Raw genomic sequence first — 17850 nt, 5'->3', positions numbered from 1 at the left:
AACATGATGTTACAAAACGTTAGATCATTTCTGCTTGGCTACCAGGTAAGTCTAAACTAAAGTCGAAGATAAATGTATGATTCTGGAGTCTGGCAATGCTAAAACATTGGACTTCCACTAATTCTAACCTCTTATTTACAACTAAGAATAATAATCTAAATCTAAGAATAGAGTAAAACATTAACATTACATTTTGAATTAATAAATTTATACATGTATCATCAGCTTTCAAAGCTGATACCAGGTAAGATCAGTATTTATTTTTACACTGTAACTTCAATGTATATTTTACAAAATTTATGTTTTACAATAGATAAAATTAGATACCTCTCGAGAAGCCAGCAGTGAGGTCATGAGACACATGTGGGGCGTCCAGAAGAGCTTTAACCTCATGATAAGGAGGGCCATGGCAGTAAAGGCCAACAGTTGGAACAGGTGGTAGACCAACTGTAAGGTAAAGAGGGTATCGTAAAGTAAAGGGGTATATACAAAATACATAATTACTTCTCATTCTACAGGTGGTACACCACCTGTAAGGTAAAGGGGTATATACAAAATACATAATTACTTCTCATTCTACAGGTGGAACACCACCTGTAAGGTAAAGGGGAATATACAAAATACATAATTACTTCTCATTCTACAGGTGGTACAACAGCTGTAAGGTAAAGAGGGTATATACAAAATACATAATTACTTCTCATTCTACAGGTGGTACACAGTAAGGTAAAGGGGATACAAAATACATAATTACTTCTCATTCTACAGGTGGTACAACAGCTGTAAGGTAAAGGGGGTATATACAAAATACATAATTACTTCTCATTCTACAGGTGGTACACCAGCTGTAAGGTAAAGGGGGTATATACAAAATACATAATTACTTCTCATTCTACAGGTGGTACACCAGCTGTAAGGTAAAGGGGTATATACAAAATACATAATTACTTCTCATTCTACAGGTGGTACACCAGCTGTAAGGTAAAGGGGAATATACAAAATACATAATTACTTCTCATTCTACAGGTGGTACACCAGCTGTAAGGTAAAGGGGGTATATACAAAATACATAATTACTTCTCATTCTACAGGTGGTACACCAGCTGTAAGGTAAAGAGGGTATATACAAAATACATAATTACTTCTCATTCTACAGGTGGTACACCAGCTGTAAGGTAAAGGGGGTATATACAAAATACATAATTACTTCTCATTCTACAGGTGGTACACCAGCTGTAAGGTAAAGGGGAATATACAAAATACATAATTACTTCTCATTCTACAGGTGGTACACCAGCTGTAAGGTAAAGGGGAATATACAAAATACATAATTACTTCTCATTCTACAGGTGGTACACCAGCTGTAAGGTAAAGGGGGTATATACAAAATACATAATTACTTCTCATTCTACAGGTGGTAGACCAGCTGTAAGGTAAAGGGGGTATATACAAAATACATAATTACTTCTCATTCTACAGGTGGTAGACCAGCTGTAAGGTAAAGGGGGTATATACAAAATACATAATTACTTCTCATTCTACAGGTGGTACAACAGCTGTAAGGTAAAGGGGGTATACACAAAATACATAATTACTTCTCATTCTACAGGTGGTACAACAGCTGTAAGGTAAAGGGGTATATACAAAATATATAATTACTTCTCATTCTACAGGTGGTACACCAGCTGTAAGGTAAAGGGGGTATACACAAAATACATAATTACTTCTCATTCTACAGGTGGTACACCAGCTGTAAGGTAAAGGGGTATATACAAAATACATAATTACTTCTCATTCTACAGGTGGTACACCACCTGTAAGGTAAAGAGGGTATATACAAAATACATAATTACTTCTCATTCTACAGGTGGTAAACCAGCTGTAAGGTAAAGGGGGTATATACAAAATACATAATTACTTCTCATTCTACAGGTGGTACACCAGCTGTAAGGTAAAGGGGTATATACAAAATACATAATTACTTCTCATTCTACAGGTGGTACACCAGCTGTAAGGTAAAGGGGGTATATACAAAATACATAATTACTTCTCATTCTACAGGTGGTACACCACCTGTAAGGTAAAGGGGGTATATACAAAATACATAATTACTTCTCATTCTACAGGTGGTACAACAGCTGTAAGGTAAAGGGGTATATACAAAATACATAATTACTTCTCATTCTACAGGTGGTACACCAGCTGTAAGGTAAAGGGGGTATATACAAAATACATAATTACTTCTCATTCTACAGGTGGTACACCAGCTGTAAGGTAAAGGGGAATATACAAAATACATAATTACTTCTCATTCTACAGGTGGTACACCAGCTGTAAGGTAAAGGGGAATATACAAAATACATAATTACTTCTCATTCTACAGGTGGTAGACCAGCTGTAAGGTAAAGGGGGTATATACAAAATACATAATTACTTCTCATTCTACAGGTGGTAGACCAGCTGTAAGGTAGAGGGAGTATATACAAAATACATAATTACTTCTCATTCTACAGGTGGTAGACCAGCTGTAAGGTAAAGGGGAATATACAAAATACATAATTACTTCTCATTCTACAGGTGGTACAACAGCTGTAAGGTAAAGGGGTATATACAAAATACATAATTACTTCTCATTCTACAGGTGGTACACCAGCTGTAAGGTAAAGGGGGTATATACAAAATACATAATTACTTCTCATTCTACAGGTGGTACACCAGCTGTAAGGTAAAGGGGAATATACAAAATACATAATTACTTCTCATTCTACAGGTGGTACACCAGCTGTAAGGTAAAGGGGGTATATACAAAATACATAATTACTTCTCATTCTACAGGTGGTACACCAGCTGTAAGGTAAAGAGAGTATATACAAAATACATAATTACTTCTCATTCTACAGGTGGTACACCAGCTGTAAGGTAAAGGGAGTATATACAAAATACATAATTACTTCTCATTCTACAGGTGGTACACCACCTGTAAGGTAAAGGGGTATATACAAAATACATAATTACTTCTCATTCTACAGGTGGTACACCAGCTGTAAGGTAAAGAGAGTATATATAAAATATATAATTACTTCTCATTCTACAGGTGGTACACCAGCTGTAAGGTAAAGGGAGTATAAACAAAATATATAACTAGAACACTGACACGTCAGAAAGGGCCCCGCTATGTGTCTGACGTGCTTAAGTGGAAAAGTAGTATTTTGACAACGAATTCTTCCGTGTTAGCTATATGTTGCTAATAAATAATTAATGTCAACATTAATTGGGAAACCGATGATGGTACATTATTATAATTCTTTGGAAAAAGTCTTCCAAGTATTTAACTTGAATCCTGATTCCAAGCTAACATTACATTAAGAGCATACAATTAACTCAAATACCCCTTTTAAACAAGGTAAACCTCATAGTTTGCTGAAGAAACACATAACAAATGTGAAAGGAAGGGAATAAAGGTCTTGCTCAAATATTTTAATCATGTAAAAGTTTTTTTTCCATAAGAGTTGTATCTGCAAATAAACTCTGTGGAATGGTATATCTTTTCTTTGTCTCTGGAAAAACTTACTTCAGGATAAATTCTGAAAAAATATCAAGTTAGATGAAACTGTTCTAAGTGAATATTGTATACTAGTTTTTAAATGTTAAAATCCAAGATGGCCGATTTTTTAATTTAATTTCAGCCTGAAAAATTACCAAGCAGATCTAGGATGGATGGGGAATCATCATGTAAAATATGGGGAAAATACTCCACTCCCTTCCATCATTAATGTGCAAAAGAAAAAAAACGGACAGACGGACGGACGGACAGGACAGACGGACAGACAAACGGACGGACAACCTGATTACTATAGGGCACCCGCATCTCGATGCGGGGCCCTAATTACATTCTGGTAGACTTATTTCAATTCTTTTTCATTCTATACGCCTTAACATAAATACATGTAACAAACAACTTTCTATATGGCCTGTCTTGGCAACAAAATTCTTTCTTGTTGCCAACATGAATTCTGATTACCTACTTGCTGCTATTTACCAATACGAAAGTCAATTTCTCATGGAGATGTACATAATTATTGTAATTATCATTCTAAAAAATCTCTTGCGAATAAAAATTATGATAAAATTTTCACTACTGTTAACAGCACAGCTTCATAAAATATCTTTATTTGCTGGAACAAGATTAAAGTTCTTTCTTAATTTAATTTCCAGGTCAATTATATTTTCTAGGGCATAGTACTGGAGATCAAGCCCTGTTCATTAGCCAACGAGTTCTGCTGTGTTTAACATAGCTTACCTCTGCATGCGGCTTACTTCTATTGTGACTGAAAATAAAACATTTTAATTTGATTTTAATTTTTTTCTCAATTTATTGGCATGTTACTAAGAGATTTAATATTTTACAAAGATATTTTAATTATATTCAACTTATTACATAAATATGCAGTATATAAATGTCAAAAATTGATGGACAGTTTTAATTTTTGTATTGTTTTTGTTAGTATCACTTGCCAAGTGCAAATAGGTTACTATCAACTTGCAATAAGGTTTTCTTTTCCATTTCAAAAGTGATACGTTTAAATACCATTATTAGTAACTAGAGATGACATTTCTTGTTAGGTTTAAGTGAACTGACATATTAGATCAGTACAGAATATTCCAACAGAATAATAAATCTTCCTGGTAACAAACCTCCCATCATCCTCATTATTATCTGATCCGCTATCCTTATCTGCTGTCCACGATTCATACTCCTTCTTCAGTAACTGAATAACAAACAATACATTTCAATAAACTGTACCAAGAAACCTTAATATGAAGCATCAATGTTCTCTTGAATGTTTAAACAAAGTTACAGTAGAATTCCACTACATTATAAAGATAATGCAGGAATTTATACCTTCAAAACAATGAACATCACACTAATACAACAATTCTATGATCGTGAATGTAAGATAATGACAAATATGTTAGATATTAAACAATTGCTATGTTTAATATATAATATTAAACAATTTTTTAAATACCATATACAAAGTACTTGTAATAAGAACAAAATACAGATGAACTTGTATATCTGAGGATCCTGTTTATCTAGAAGTGCTTTGTATATCATGATGGTGAATGCAGCCTTGAATACTTAGCTTATTTGGAGTTTTACCATTGTCTAATAAATTGACTTCTAAGTTAATGAGACTTTGCTATCATTATGTTCAGTGTTCCTTTATCAACAGTCACTATTAGAAGTATCTGTTAGTTTTTTTTAGATGGATCTATAAATGTTTGTGAGCTGTGAGACATAAATGTGACCGTCTACAATGAAGCGAGTGTATTTTATTTCTTAACATTGTTACCTGGACTACGACAGCCAGCAAAGACACGGCAACAGAAGGGGCCAGTAATGTCTTCAGAACTTTAACTGGTGTCTGAAACAAAGAAAACATGGTATAAATCATTAAAGACAAATTCACAGCTTCTGATTGAGTGGCACATATGGTATTTTAATACAAGCCTGTGATAATTCTTTTGTAAAAGATTACTTCTACAACACTTATTATATCGTGTTTTGGATATCACTGAAAACCTGTGTTCACAAAGTCTTTTGTATTATTCAAGGAAAGAATCTTACATTGGTCAATTTCATGGAATGATGGATTGAGATGCTCTTGAAACAAATTAAACCAAATTCTTTGAAAGTTAATGGTAAATTTGTTTCAAGATGATATTGTCCAACACTAGATATCAATTTTCATTTACATGTATTAGCTTATAAAATTCAAAATATAATCTTGAACTGTGATGAAAAATTAACATATTCATTGTAATTAAACCATTTAAACATAGTGGGATAATTAGGAACACAAAACCTATGTTGTGGATGAAAAACCTCGAAAAAAGGTCAGCCATATTTTAACTTTTTCTTACTCGAGGCACATTAATCTGTCATAGTTAACATGCATAGGTAATTACATCATGATTCACATGTGAAAGACTGACAAGTTCATGTGATATGGAATACAATGTAGATGTTATAAGCATCACACAGTTTTAAAACATTGTTACGTCCATGGAATGGAGGGCATTAATATCAATTCAACTCCTTCTCTGGAAGAGGGGCACTAATTATGGCAAATATGGTATCAAAATTGCATAATACATTAAAACATTTTGATTACCTCTGCTTCCATGAAATCAAACTCCTTTGCACATGTATACAGCATTGTATGAAAGTTTTTGAAGTTTGAAAACTTGCTTCGGAAGATATCTCCTATGTGTGCCTGTAATCAATATAAACTTATCAAAAATATGTATCAATACATGATATGTATGACAGCAATGAACTTGTTACAGTTAAGTATAACTAGATATCAAATCTATCCAACGGTACATTGCATATTGTCTGTGAATGATTCAGGTAAATTATTTTTAGTTCTATAAAAAATATCAGACAGATTCAGGGCTTTGACACTGCCAAATGTGAACTAAAGGGGAAAATAAACAACATTTTGTATATTCAATTGATAATGCACTGAGTAAAACAAGAACTAATAATAAATAAAGAATACAATATCTGCTGTTATTTGAAGAGAAAACATCTAACGTTGTAGAAAATCAATGCCAGTCATAAAAAAAACCCAATAAGGCAGTCTTCATTCTAACATGTAACATTGTCGACTTACATCATCAGCCACATGGAGGATTGACGACAGTGCAATCTTCAGTCCAACTGTACACACAATCAGTAGGATTCCTTGTGTGGCCTTTTGTGAAAAAAAAATAGTTATTAACTCTGAAGAACCACAGATATACTGAACATGTTAAATTACAGTAAGGTTGTTTTTAAATGGTGATAATGGTTTAAACCTGTCAATCTTAGTATTAGTAAACAAATGTGTGGATCAAATTCATATCCCCACTTTAGTGAACAGAAAAACGCATTAATTACAGTCAAAACTTAGTATTTGATGGACCATCCAAACCATTTCAACCTGAAACTTGTTAACTTACCAGTATTAAAACTTTATAATTCAGCTTCTCTAGAAATGATTCCAAACTGACAATAACCTGAAAAAGGAAAATACTATGGTTAAAATCATACAATGCTAAAAATGCTGAACAAAATCATGTCATACGACAAGTCTTTGGTAATTTTACAATTTCTTTTTTAATTTCACGATTACTGTTTCTACAAACTTTAACTTACCAAAACTGTTACAAGGCAGGATGTAAAGAAGGATGTCAGAAGCATTTCATTCCCGAACAAAGCTACGAAACTGCATAAAAGTCCAACCTGAAAATACCACATACAATTTTCATAGAGTGAAGATAAATAAACTGAGAAATTTTAATAAGATAATAATCACCTGCTTTCCTGACCATGTAAATAAAACATTTCGGCTCATTAGGCCAGTTACGGTTGTGACTTTGACCTTGAGTGACTAGTGGACCTATTATAACCTTGACCTTTGGGGATGATCTTGGTTGTCTTTTAAAAATCATATATAAAAGTTAAGGTGGTTGCCTTATTGTTTAGCCCTTGCCCTTATGTAATTCATCAACTGACTTCAAATGTAATGACCGCTTTGTGATTACAATGATACTCACCAGCTGACCAAATAAGATAACCTTGACCTTTTGTGACCCAATGTAACCCAATGCATATGTCGCAAACACGGCCAATGTCTGAGTGAGCAGTGCAAACTGGGCAAACTGTAAACAAAGCAAGCTCTCATTCATACAATTATTGATTTTAAAACCAGCTACACAGATCAATGAGATGCTAGATAGACATACAAACTAAGGGCAGCTTAGTCTTCACCAAAATATGAACTAAGTTACATTTATTGATGACAAAGTGTGTCCTTTCTACATGAGATATATTTTCCTCTTCCATTGAAGCATCTGATGAGAAATAGTGATGACTGTTTAGAAAAAAAGTGATAAAAAAACTTCAATTGTCTAAATCCAAGAGGGCTGCCTGTCACCGTATTGTATTTTCAGCAGTCCAAAACTGCAAAATGCATAAGTAAGTTCCAAAAGAAACCTACGTATGATATTTGATATAGAACCGTACAGTGCTTTCTGCGGAATTGCAATAACAAACTACAACTATCAAAATCCAATATGGTAGTCTATCTGCCATCTTGTTGACTGATTGTTGGTCCCAAAATGCAAGAAAAACAACTAGGGTATTATAGGGGTACCTATATATGAAATACTGTATGTAAGAAAATCTCTTCTGTACTTTCTGAGAAATGGTGGTAAAAAGAATTATTTACAACTGATGGACAGACAGACCATGAACAAATGATTTGAATAGTCCACCATCATCAGTACATTGGAGTTGATTATATAACCTACTACTTACCTGCCAGGACAACATAAAACACACAGTGATGAAGGCTATAAGGCCACTATATCTGTAACATGGAACCCGAGACCTGCAACACATCAAAATCATGGAATATTGAAAAATTGGAATGTTTGAAAAAATAATATGACAAATTTTCATAGTGAATTTTTCTTCTGATTTTTTTCTTTTCCTATTTCTCAAAGTAAATGATTACCCAGGTATCTTGTAATAGTACACTACCATGTTTAAGGTTTTTATCTATGCAATCTATATGAAGTTTTAAAACAAATAAAAACATTAAATGACCTGTAAGTAAACTTACTTGATGACATGTGTAACCAATAACATCTGCACCACTAAAAAGGGATAGGCAAAGCTTTCTCTCAATGGCGGCGTCCACATACATCTGGTGGACTGTCAAAACAGGTCAGACATTTATCTAAAAGATTTCCACTTTAGTTATATATATCTTACATTAACATTTATTTAATTTCTTGTTTCATTTCTTTTCTATGCTATTAAAATGACAATGCAATATGTAAATGAATACTGTCCAATGTTTTCCGTAAGTGATAATGTGCCTATACTACACATATCGGGTAAACTATAATATTCTCATAATAATTGAATTATTCCTATTCATAGCATGCTAGAATCAGATATCAACAAAGAGGACACTATTAAACGTTTTAGGTTGAATAATGTTTTATGCAGTATAATTTTTAACCTTTTTTTAAAAAAAGATTACTTCCATTAAGATTCAAAGGGAAGTAACCCTATATTAACAGTTTTAAATCCTGAATACAGACACCTGGTTACTGTATATTAAGATAACATGTAACTTGTAAGATCAATACAAATAAACCAGTAATGACAATGCTTTAACCAATGATTTTGAAAATAATAATTCCAAACATCTTTTTATTAAGATAATAAACTAAAATCAATTTTACAAGTGCACCATAAGATTTACAAATTAATACAATTTAAAATATGGGCAAGTCTTACCTCACCATGGTTATAGAAGAAGCTTGCAACAGTCAAAACTCCTCCAAACACACTTCCACTGCAACAACAAGTGTAAATCAAGGTAAAGCCATATCATAACTAATTTAAATCAATTGTGCAGAAAGTGAAATGATAATGAATACAATTCTCTCCATTTTCTTTCCAAGACTCTGGTTTAACTAGATCAATTACATAAAATTTATGCCAATTTTCTAACATTTAGACAATATTTGCACACTAAACTTGGCTTTCTCTCATGGTTTAACTAAACAATACCACTTACCTCTGAGTGAAGACAAAAGGTAGTGATAGTATATCTAACTTACCTTAAGTAGGTACCAAAGAGGAAGAAAACACTCATCATAACACCATTGAGGAAAAATACATTCTCTATGTAGAAATAAGATGGTTCTCCAAGACCTGAAACAGTAAGTAAAAAATAAATACAACAGGCCTTAAAATAATAGCTTCATTCTCCCAAATTCAGGAAACCAATTGTGGATAGATAAACAGATAGACAGACAGATGTAAGGACAGGTAGACAGACAAAACGTATGGTCCTATTAATGCCAGAATGTGGGCTACAGAAGCAATAAACCCAAAGGTAAAACAAGAAATAAATCAGAGGTAGATTGAGTTTACCTTCACAGCTCTGTACGGGTGTTTTACCCTCTCCTCTATTCACAGTCCAGCACTGCTTCGTAGGTTTATTGAGACCAGCCCAGAAACTCTCATAGGCCCGATATCCTATAGCCAATACAGCCTGTAGACAATAAAAGGATAAAGCAGGTCAGATCAATTACTAATCCATCAATATCAGTGTCAATGTGAGTCTAAAAGTTTCTTGTTAATTTTTCAGACTCTCAGAGCATTGGAAATGGTATCAGTGTTTAAAAAAATGTTTCCTAACTAAGAATTACCTTCATAAAAACCTTGAGATTCTTTCATACTATTGATGTCCCCAATAAATACTTTAAAGCTGCATGCTTACCTCTGGGTATAAGTTGAAGCGTTTCAGGGTGTTGATGGTAAGAGGATATTCAGTAATATTGTCATACATGATCTGATTCAATCCTGTGAAGAATGTTTTACTCTCTATCATAGTCTTGTAGTAGGAATAATATAGACCCTGAAATCAAATATTGAAAGATAAATACACATGATCCTGACCATGAGCATGACACATTACCTCTCCTCTCTAGGACATATGGATTTCAATACATAATAAAGTAAAAATATTATTAAAGCAAACTCTGTAGACTAAAACAAGCAAGAAGACCTACACATACATATGCATGGTGATGTTATGACTGCAGCAATAAACTTTATTTTTTAATGTAAATGATGAAAATCTGAAACAAATCAGTCATAAAATAGAACGGTAAGCCAACGGCTTCTAATCTTATTTGAGGCCATGGCAACCAAAACATTTCCTCCATTTTGTTTCCATATATATAGTAATCATTATAAATGCATGAGATTTGTTAAATTATAGACATCCATATTTGTTATCTTTGGAATAACATTGGCTATATCATTCCATAAATTAATGATTCTGGAATACTGGAATCACTCATGCAAACATTTGTAGACTTGGCAGGGAGCTTTTAGCATAAGTTTTAATAAATATATTATAATTAAAAATATGTTTACCTGTAAGTTTGTTGTTTAAAGTATCTAGACTGAAGTCGTTGGCATGTATTAATTTTAAAGTGGTGTAGTTTTCATACTGAATTTGAAAGACTCCTTTCAGAATATTTTGGTTAGTGCTATGATCTTCAAGATTACAAACATACCATTTCTGTGCGGAAAGCAAGCTCCCTCTCCAAAGTTGACAAATGAGAAAAATGGCGGTCCCTCTCAAACATTCCAGCTATGTGATTTCTGTCAATAAAAACAGATTCATTTATTATCTTTTACAAGGAAATAACAACAAAAAAAACACAATATATCTAAACAAATATTAAGTTTTCTGATATGTGGAAAAACATTGTGTAAAATAGATTTTTTTTAAGTTAAACATTTCTCCATGACAATAACTTTGAGCAAAGTACAAAATGTTTACCCTACCAATGCAAATCATTGAAATTCTTCCCTTCATTTCATTGTGTGATTTAAATTTAATGGGAGCTAATTAAGCTTATTAGCAGACTCACACGATCAATATACAGGTGTATTTGATATTGTTATTACACATGTGAATTTCTGAAATTTTTGGATTTATGAAAAAATACGAAACAGTTAACATGAAACTGGTCCATCTTTTATAATCAATAAATATATATACAATGTATACTATTATAATAATAAACAGTAAACAGTTGATATTTACCTATGTGCCACACCAATCACAGCAGCTGTAAACATACAAGTTCATTAGTAAGCAGTGCATATTTCTGTTTGATTTATCAAACATTATTTTGGTGATTAATTTCCAATGGCAAGTTATCTTGCAGTCAAACATTTTTTGTCTCCAAAACATCTGATTATACATTTTTTTTGTAACAATAGATATTTAATCGTTATGACAGTAATTTGCATCTCCAAACATCTATAATTATACATTTTTTTTTACAATAGATTTTTAATCGTTATGACAGTAATTTGCATTTCGTTGCTAAAAAGGAATACAGAACTCTAGGACAAGTAGCGATTTAAAGGATATACCTCTATTTCCCCTATTGGGCCCCGCCCCTCCTGCCCCCGGGGGGTCAGAGCCAAAATTTAAAACAAGTTCTGTTCCGCTTCCAACCAGGATGTTTGTGGCCAAATTTGGTTACAATTCATGTAGACCTGTATGACTAGTAGCGATTTAAAGGATTTACCTCTATTTCCCCTATTGGGCCCCGCCCCTCCTGCCCCCGGGGACCAGAGCCAAAATTTATACAAGCTCTGTTCCCCTTCCCCCAGGATGTTTGTGGCCAAATTTGGTTACATTCCATTCAGAACTCTATGACTAGTAGCGATTTAAAGGATTTACCTCTATTTCCCCTATTGGGCCCCGCCCCTCCTGCCTCTGGGGAATCAGAGCCAAAATTTATACAAGTTCTGTTCCCCTTCCCCCAAGGATGTTTGTGGCTAATTTTGGTTACAATCCATGCAGAACTCTAGGACAAGTAGCGATTTAAAGAATTTACCTCTATTTCCCCTATTGGGCCCCAACCGTCCTGCCCCCGGGGGGTCAGAGCCAAAATTTATACAAGTTCTGTTCTCCTACCCCCAAGGATGTTTATGGCTAATTTTGGTTACAATCCATGCAGAACTCTATGACTAGTAGCGATTTAAAGGATTTACCTCTATTTCCCCTATTGGGCCCCGCCCCTCCTGCCCCCGGGGGGTCAGAGCCAAAATTCATACAAGTTCTATTCCCCCTCCCCCAAGGATGTTTGTGGACAAATTTGGTTACATTCCATGCAGAACTCTATGACTAGTAGCGATTTAAAGGATTTACCTCTATTTCCCCTATTGGGCCCCGCCCCTCCTGCCCCCGGGGACCAGAGCCAAAATTTATACAAGCTCTGTTCCCCTTCCCCCAGGATGTTTGTGGCCAAATTTGGTTACATTCCATTCAGAACTCTATGACTAGTAGCGATTTAAAGGATTTACCTCTATTTCCCCTATTGGGCCCCGCCCCTCCTGCCTCTGGGGAATCAGAGCCAAAATTTATACAAGTTCTGTTCCCCTTCCCCCAAGGATGTTTGTGGCTAATTTTGGTTACAATCCATGCAGAACTCTAGGACAAGTAGCGATTTAAAGGATTTACCTCTATTTCCCCTATTGGACCCCAACCGTCCTGCCCCCGGGGGGTCAGAGCCAAAATTTACGCAAGTTCTGTTCTCCTACCCCCAAGGATGTTTGTGGCTAATTTTGGTTACAATCCATACAGAACTCTATGACTAGTAGCGATTTAAAGGATTTACCTCTATTTCCCCTATTGGGTCCCGCCCCTCCTGCCCCCGGGGGACCAGAGCCAAAATTTATACAAGTTCTGTTCCCCCTCCCCCAAGGATGTTTGTGGCCAAATTTGGTTACATTCCATGCAGAACTCTAGGACAAGTAGCGATTTAAAGGATTTACCTGTATTTCCCCTATTGGGCCCCGCCCCTCCTGCCCCGGGGGGTCAGAGCCAAAATTTATACAAGTTCTGTTCCCCCTCCCCCAAGGATGTTTGTGGCCAAATTTGGTTACATTCCATGCAGAACTCTAGGACAAGTAGCGATTTAAAGGATTTACCTCTATTTCCCCTATTGGGCCCCGCCCCTCCTGCCCCCGGGGGGTCAGAGCCAAAATTTATACAAGTTCTGTTCCCCCTCCCCCAAGGATGTTTGTGGCCAAATTTGGTTACATTCCATGCAGAACTCTAGGACAAGTAGCGATTTAAAGGATTTACCTCTATTTCCCCTATTGGGCCCCGCCTCTCCTGCCCCCGGGGGGTCAGAGCCAAAATTTATACAAATTCTGTTTCCCCTCCCCCAAGGATGTTTGTGGCTAAATTTGGTTACATTCCATGCAGAATTCTAGGACAAGTAGCGATTTAAAGGATTTACCTCTATTTCCCCTATTGGGCCCCGCCCCTCCTGCCCCCGAGGGGTCAGAGCCAAAATTTATACAAGTTCTGTTCCCCCTCCCCCAAGGATGTTTGTGGCTAATTTTTGGTTACAATCCATGCAGAACTCTATGACTAGTAGCGATTTAAAGGATTTACCTCTATTTCCCCTATTGGGGCCCCGCCCCTCCTGCCCCCGGGGGACCAGAGCCAAAATTTATACAAGTTCTGTTCCCCCTCCCCCAAGGATGTTTGTGGCCAAATTTGGTTACAATCCATGCAGAACTCTATGACTAGTAGCGATTTAAAGGAAATGTTGACGGACGGACGGACGGACGGACGGACGGACGACGGACGCCGCGCCATGACATAAGCTCACCGGCCCTTCGGGCCAGATGAGCTAATAAATGGGTTCTATACAACATTGATGGATATCTTACCTTAAAGAGAAATAATTTATCTTTCCATTGAGTGCTTGATGAACAAAATTGGCCAAGTATTGACGAAGTTATGGCTTGATGAATCGGGAAATTTACGAAAAATATGCTAGGTAGACATTTCCCTGTCCGGTCGAAATGTCGTCTCGGCTCTAATGGGCACCTCAAAAACCAAGCCAAAATCACAAAAACTACTCTTGTGGTGGTAAACAGTATCCATAACTGAGTTCATGCACAATCTCCTTTGGAGGTGTCATGACCCGTACTTTGTAGAAACTCCATTTAAACATCGTGTAGCTCACTTACTTTAACCGTCACCGCCATGTTCATTTGTTTTTCGGAACGCTTCTCGAGTTTACCGACAAGCACAACATAACATAATTTGCATAATGTAGTCACGATATTTAAAGTCGAGAAGCGTTCCGAGAGAAAAATGAACATGGCGGTGACTGTTAAAGTAAGTGAGCTACACGATGTTTAAATGGAGTTTCTACAAAGTACGGGTCATGACACCTCCAAAAGAGATTGTGGATGAACTCAGTTATGGATACTGTTTACCACAAGAAGAGTAGATTTTGTGATTTTGGCTTGGTTTTGAGGTGCCCATTAGAGCCGAGACGACATTTCGACCAGACAGGGAAATGTCTACCTAGCATATTTTTCGTAAATTTTCCGATTCATCAAGCCGTAACTTCGTCAATACTTGGCCAGTTTTGTTCATCAAGCACTCAATGGAAAGATAAATTATTTCTCTTTAAGGTAAGATATCCGTCAATGTTGTATAGAACCCATTTATTAAAATAATCACGGTTTTAAAAAAATAGGTCCGTTTTTCTCGACCGCCGAGTTCACACCCTTGATACTATAATATATATATATATATATGTATACTATTGGTCAAAATTTTTCGTGCCAGGTCCCTGTGAAAAGGAATACAAATCTACAGGGTTGGGGTAATTAAAAATGTAATTGTAATTAATTGCAATTAATTACATTTTTTCAAGTAATTGAAAGTTATTTGTAATTAAGAAATATTTCAATTACATGTAATTGTAATAAATTACATTGTAAAAAATGTGTAATTAACAATTACATTTCAATTACTTTTCAATTACATATACATATATATTTACTAATGTCTAATACTAAGATGTAAAACATGTATTTGGCTAGATAGAAATTTAAACAGGTAACATATGTGAGGCAGTGACCATAGTAGACAAGTACACTTGTATCTGTTTTACCTGTAGTTTACCACACCGGCAATATACAGGTGTGAGATGTGAACACATCGCATGTGATTACAACTCACAAAGGTCTTGCTTAAATAACATCTGTTGATCACTAATTAGCATATCTAATGAAGGCAAAAATATAGATGATAGCTCAGATTAGTCTTCAGTCGCCCCCTGCCAAGAAAATTTAAAACAGAAGACTTTTTCAGTTTTCTTCCCAATACACCCTCACGAAAGAGACACAACTCAGGTCTCAAATCCAATGAAGTAGACATCTACACGGGTACATTGGTGAATATTGCACAGAGAAATGTTGTGACCCATTAAAGTTCTGGAAAGATAATTCTTGCAGATTTCCAAATTTGTCTATTTTAGCTAGCAAGTACTTACATGTAGCTACACCAGCCACTTCAGCTCCAGTAGAGAGATTGTTTAGTGTTGCTGGCAAAGTATATCGACTAGACAGAAAACAGACTGTCTGATGATAATTTTCAAACTCTGCATGATGAATACAATAAAATACAATTCAAAAATATGAATACGGTACCAGGTATTCATATTTTTGAATTGCATTTTATCATCATCAGTGTATGAAAAGTTTTAAATGTATATTTTTATTGGACCTAGTTTTATTGGACCTAGGTCCAATAAAAATGTATGTGTAAAACTAATACACCCTACCAATACTCAATTGTAACTTGCGGTTTATATGAAGCATGTGTTCTATCAAAATTTACTGATAGTGACTTTTTAAGGCAATTGTGTATAAATTATTAAAAATAAACATATTAAGAAAATGTAATGTGTAATTGTAATTATTACTTTTTTAATGTAATTGTAATTGTCATTTTTGAAGCCCATTGAAATCAAATTTAGATTCAATTCAATACAAAAATCAAATGTTCTGTCGGCTACAACTTCTGGAACAATAGTAGAATTGATCATTTACCATTACTGATGATTATGAATGAAGAAATAGTTCATTGAATGAAGTTTTGGGATGTGTCTAAATCAGAACGAGAACATAGTCTGGAGTTTGGAATTAAAAAATCTGGATTTCAGGTTGATTCACCTACAACATTTCTGTAGCAACAAACATATTTTGCAAGGACTTTTCAAGGCCAAACTCTTTATTTAAGAACTTTCAATGCCAACACATAAAATCAAGGGCTTTTCAAGGCCTGTTATAACCACCATGAATACCATATATAAGCTTCTGAAATCTAAAGTTTACTTTTTTTTTAAATTGCTATCTTGACTGACAAGGAATTGCTTTTGATAGATATATGATGAAAGTTTGTATTTAATACATATATATATGCCACAGGAATTTGACATTCTATCAATAATATCTGAGATTTAATAGTATAGGCTACCAGAGATTATAGCATTAATATCTAAAAAAAACACCTATAGTATATATGACAGAGAGGGACTTTCAAAATGGCTGCTCAAAGTAGCAATGGAACAAGACATCGTTTACAAAATGGGATGGTTCTTTGTTTTTAATACACATCACTACATAATATATGTGCATATGGAAAGAAAAATATCTCCACTAGCGATGTGTGCCAGTATGGGAACCACTGGAGTTGGATTATTTCTGTAATCGACCTTTACAAGAGTTAGGTCAACCTGACTTAATTTTTCCAGAATAAAGTTTAGAAGGCTCGAGCAGGGATTCCGACAAGAGAAATCTATCAAGCATCCAAATATAAAAGAGTCTCGAGGAGGAATCTCAATAGGGATAGGAAAAGGATAGAATGTAAATATATGAATAAAAAATAAACAGATATCTAGTTCTAAATATAAAAGACCACTCATTTTATCACATATGGTCAGTAATATAATGCTTAACCCTAATGCTACTTTCACACTTGGGCCGTTTTCGATTATACGGTTTGACTGGTTGGACCTTGTTGTTCGTTTATTAAAGGGACAATTCACTCAGGCTAATTCTTTTACATAACCAAGAAGCAAAAATGGCATAAATGTATTGTTCTATATTTCTTATGAAACATTTAACACAATATAATATTGACAAATTCCACGTCATTGTTAAGTATTTTAATTGATATCGTTGTAATTACAAATTGTTGATCAATACGATTAAGCATGTACAGTATGTACTCTGTACCCATACCTGAGCCAAAGTCACGTACGCTAAACAAATGAACTACATAACCACTGAGAAGGTAATAAAATGATTTTTAGGCAAGACAATTCACCTAATAAGGTAAACCACTACTGTCAGAGCGATTTGAGCAC

General features: G+C 34.9%; 1 protein-coding gene across 1 annotated transcript in view; it reads right to left on the bottom strand.

The window, feature by feature from the left end:
* LOC138315068 (protein C-mannosyl-transferase DPY19L1-like) overlaps nucleotides 1-17850 on the bottom strand; it is a 46262-nt gene that overhangs the window by 3875 nt on the left and 24537 nt on the right. The window contains exons 2-18 of the mRNA XM_069255801.1: nucleotides 11697-11721; nucleotides 11161-11248; nucleotides 10356-10493; nucleotides 10007-10127; nucleotides 9691-9784; nucleotides 9365-9422; nucleotides 8679-8770; nucleotides 8372-8444; nucleotides 7609-7713; nucleotides 7208-7294; nucleotides 7012-7068; nucleotides 6684-6764; nucleotides 6180-6281; nucleotides 5358-5429; nucleotides 4696-4769; nucleotides 4301-4328; nucleotides 328-447 (exon numbers count right to left, since the gene is read on the bottom strand). Coding sequence (XP_069111902.1) covers nucleotides 328-447; nucleotides 4301-4328; nucleotides 4696-4769; nucleotides 5358-5429; nucleotides 6180-6281; nucleotides 6684-6764; nucleotides 7012-7068; nucleotides 7208-7294; nucleotides 7609-7713; nucleotides 8372-8444; nucleotides 8679-8770; nucleotides 9365-9422; nucleotides 9691-9784; nucleotides 10007-10127; nucleotides 10356-10493; nucleotides 11161-11248; nucleotides 11697-11721 — 1415 coding nt within the window. The remainder of the gene's footprint in view (nucleotides 1-327; nucleotides 448-4300; nucleotides 4329-4695; nucleotides 4770-5357; nucleotides 5430-6179; nucleotides 6282-6683; nucleotides 6765-7011; nucleotides 7069-7207; nucleotides 7295-7608; nucleotides 7714-8371; nucleotides 8445-8678; nucleotides 8771-9364; nucleotides 9423-9690; nucleotides 9785-10006; nucleotides 10128-10355; nucleotides 10494-11160; nucleotides 11249-11696; nucleotides 11722-17850) is intronic.

Source organism: Argopecten irradians, chromosome 2 (genome assembly GCF_041381155.1).
Source record: "Argopecten irradians isolate NY chromosome 2, Ai_NY, whole genome shotgun sequence".
NCBI lineage: Eukaryota > Metazoa > Mollusca > Bivalvia > Pectinida > Pectinidae > Argopecten > Argopecten irradians.
Note: the sequence above shows the minus strand (reverse complement) of the source record. Positions and strands in the feature narration are given on the sequence as shown.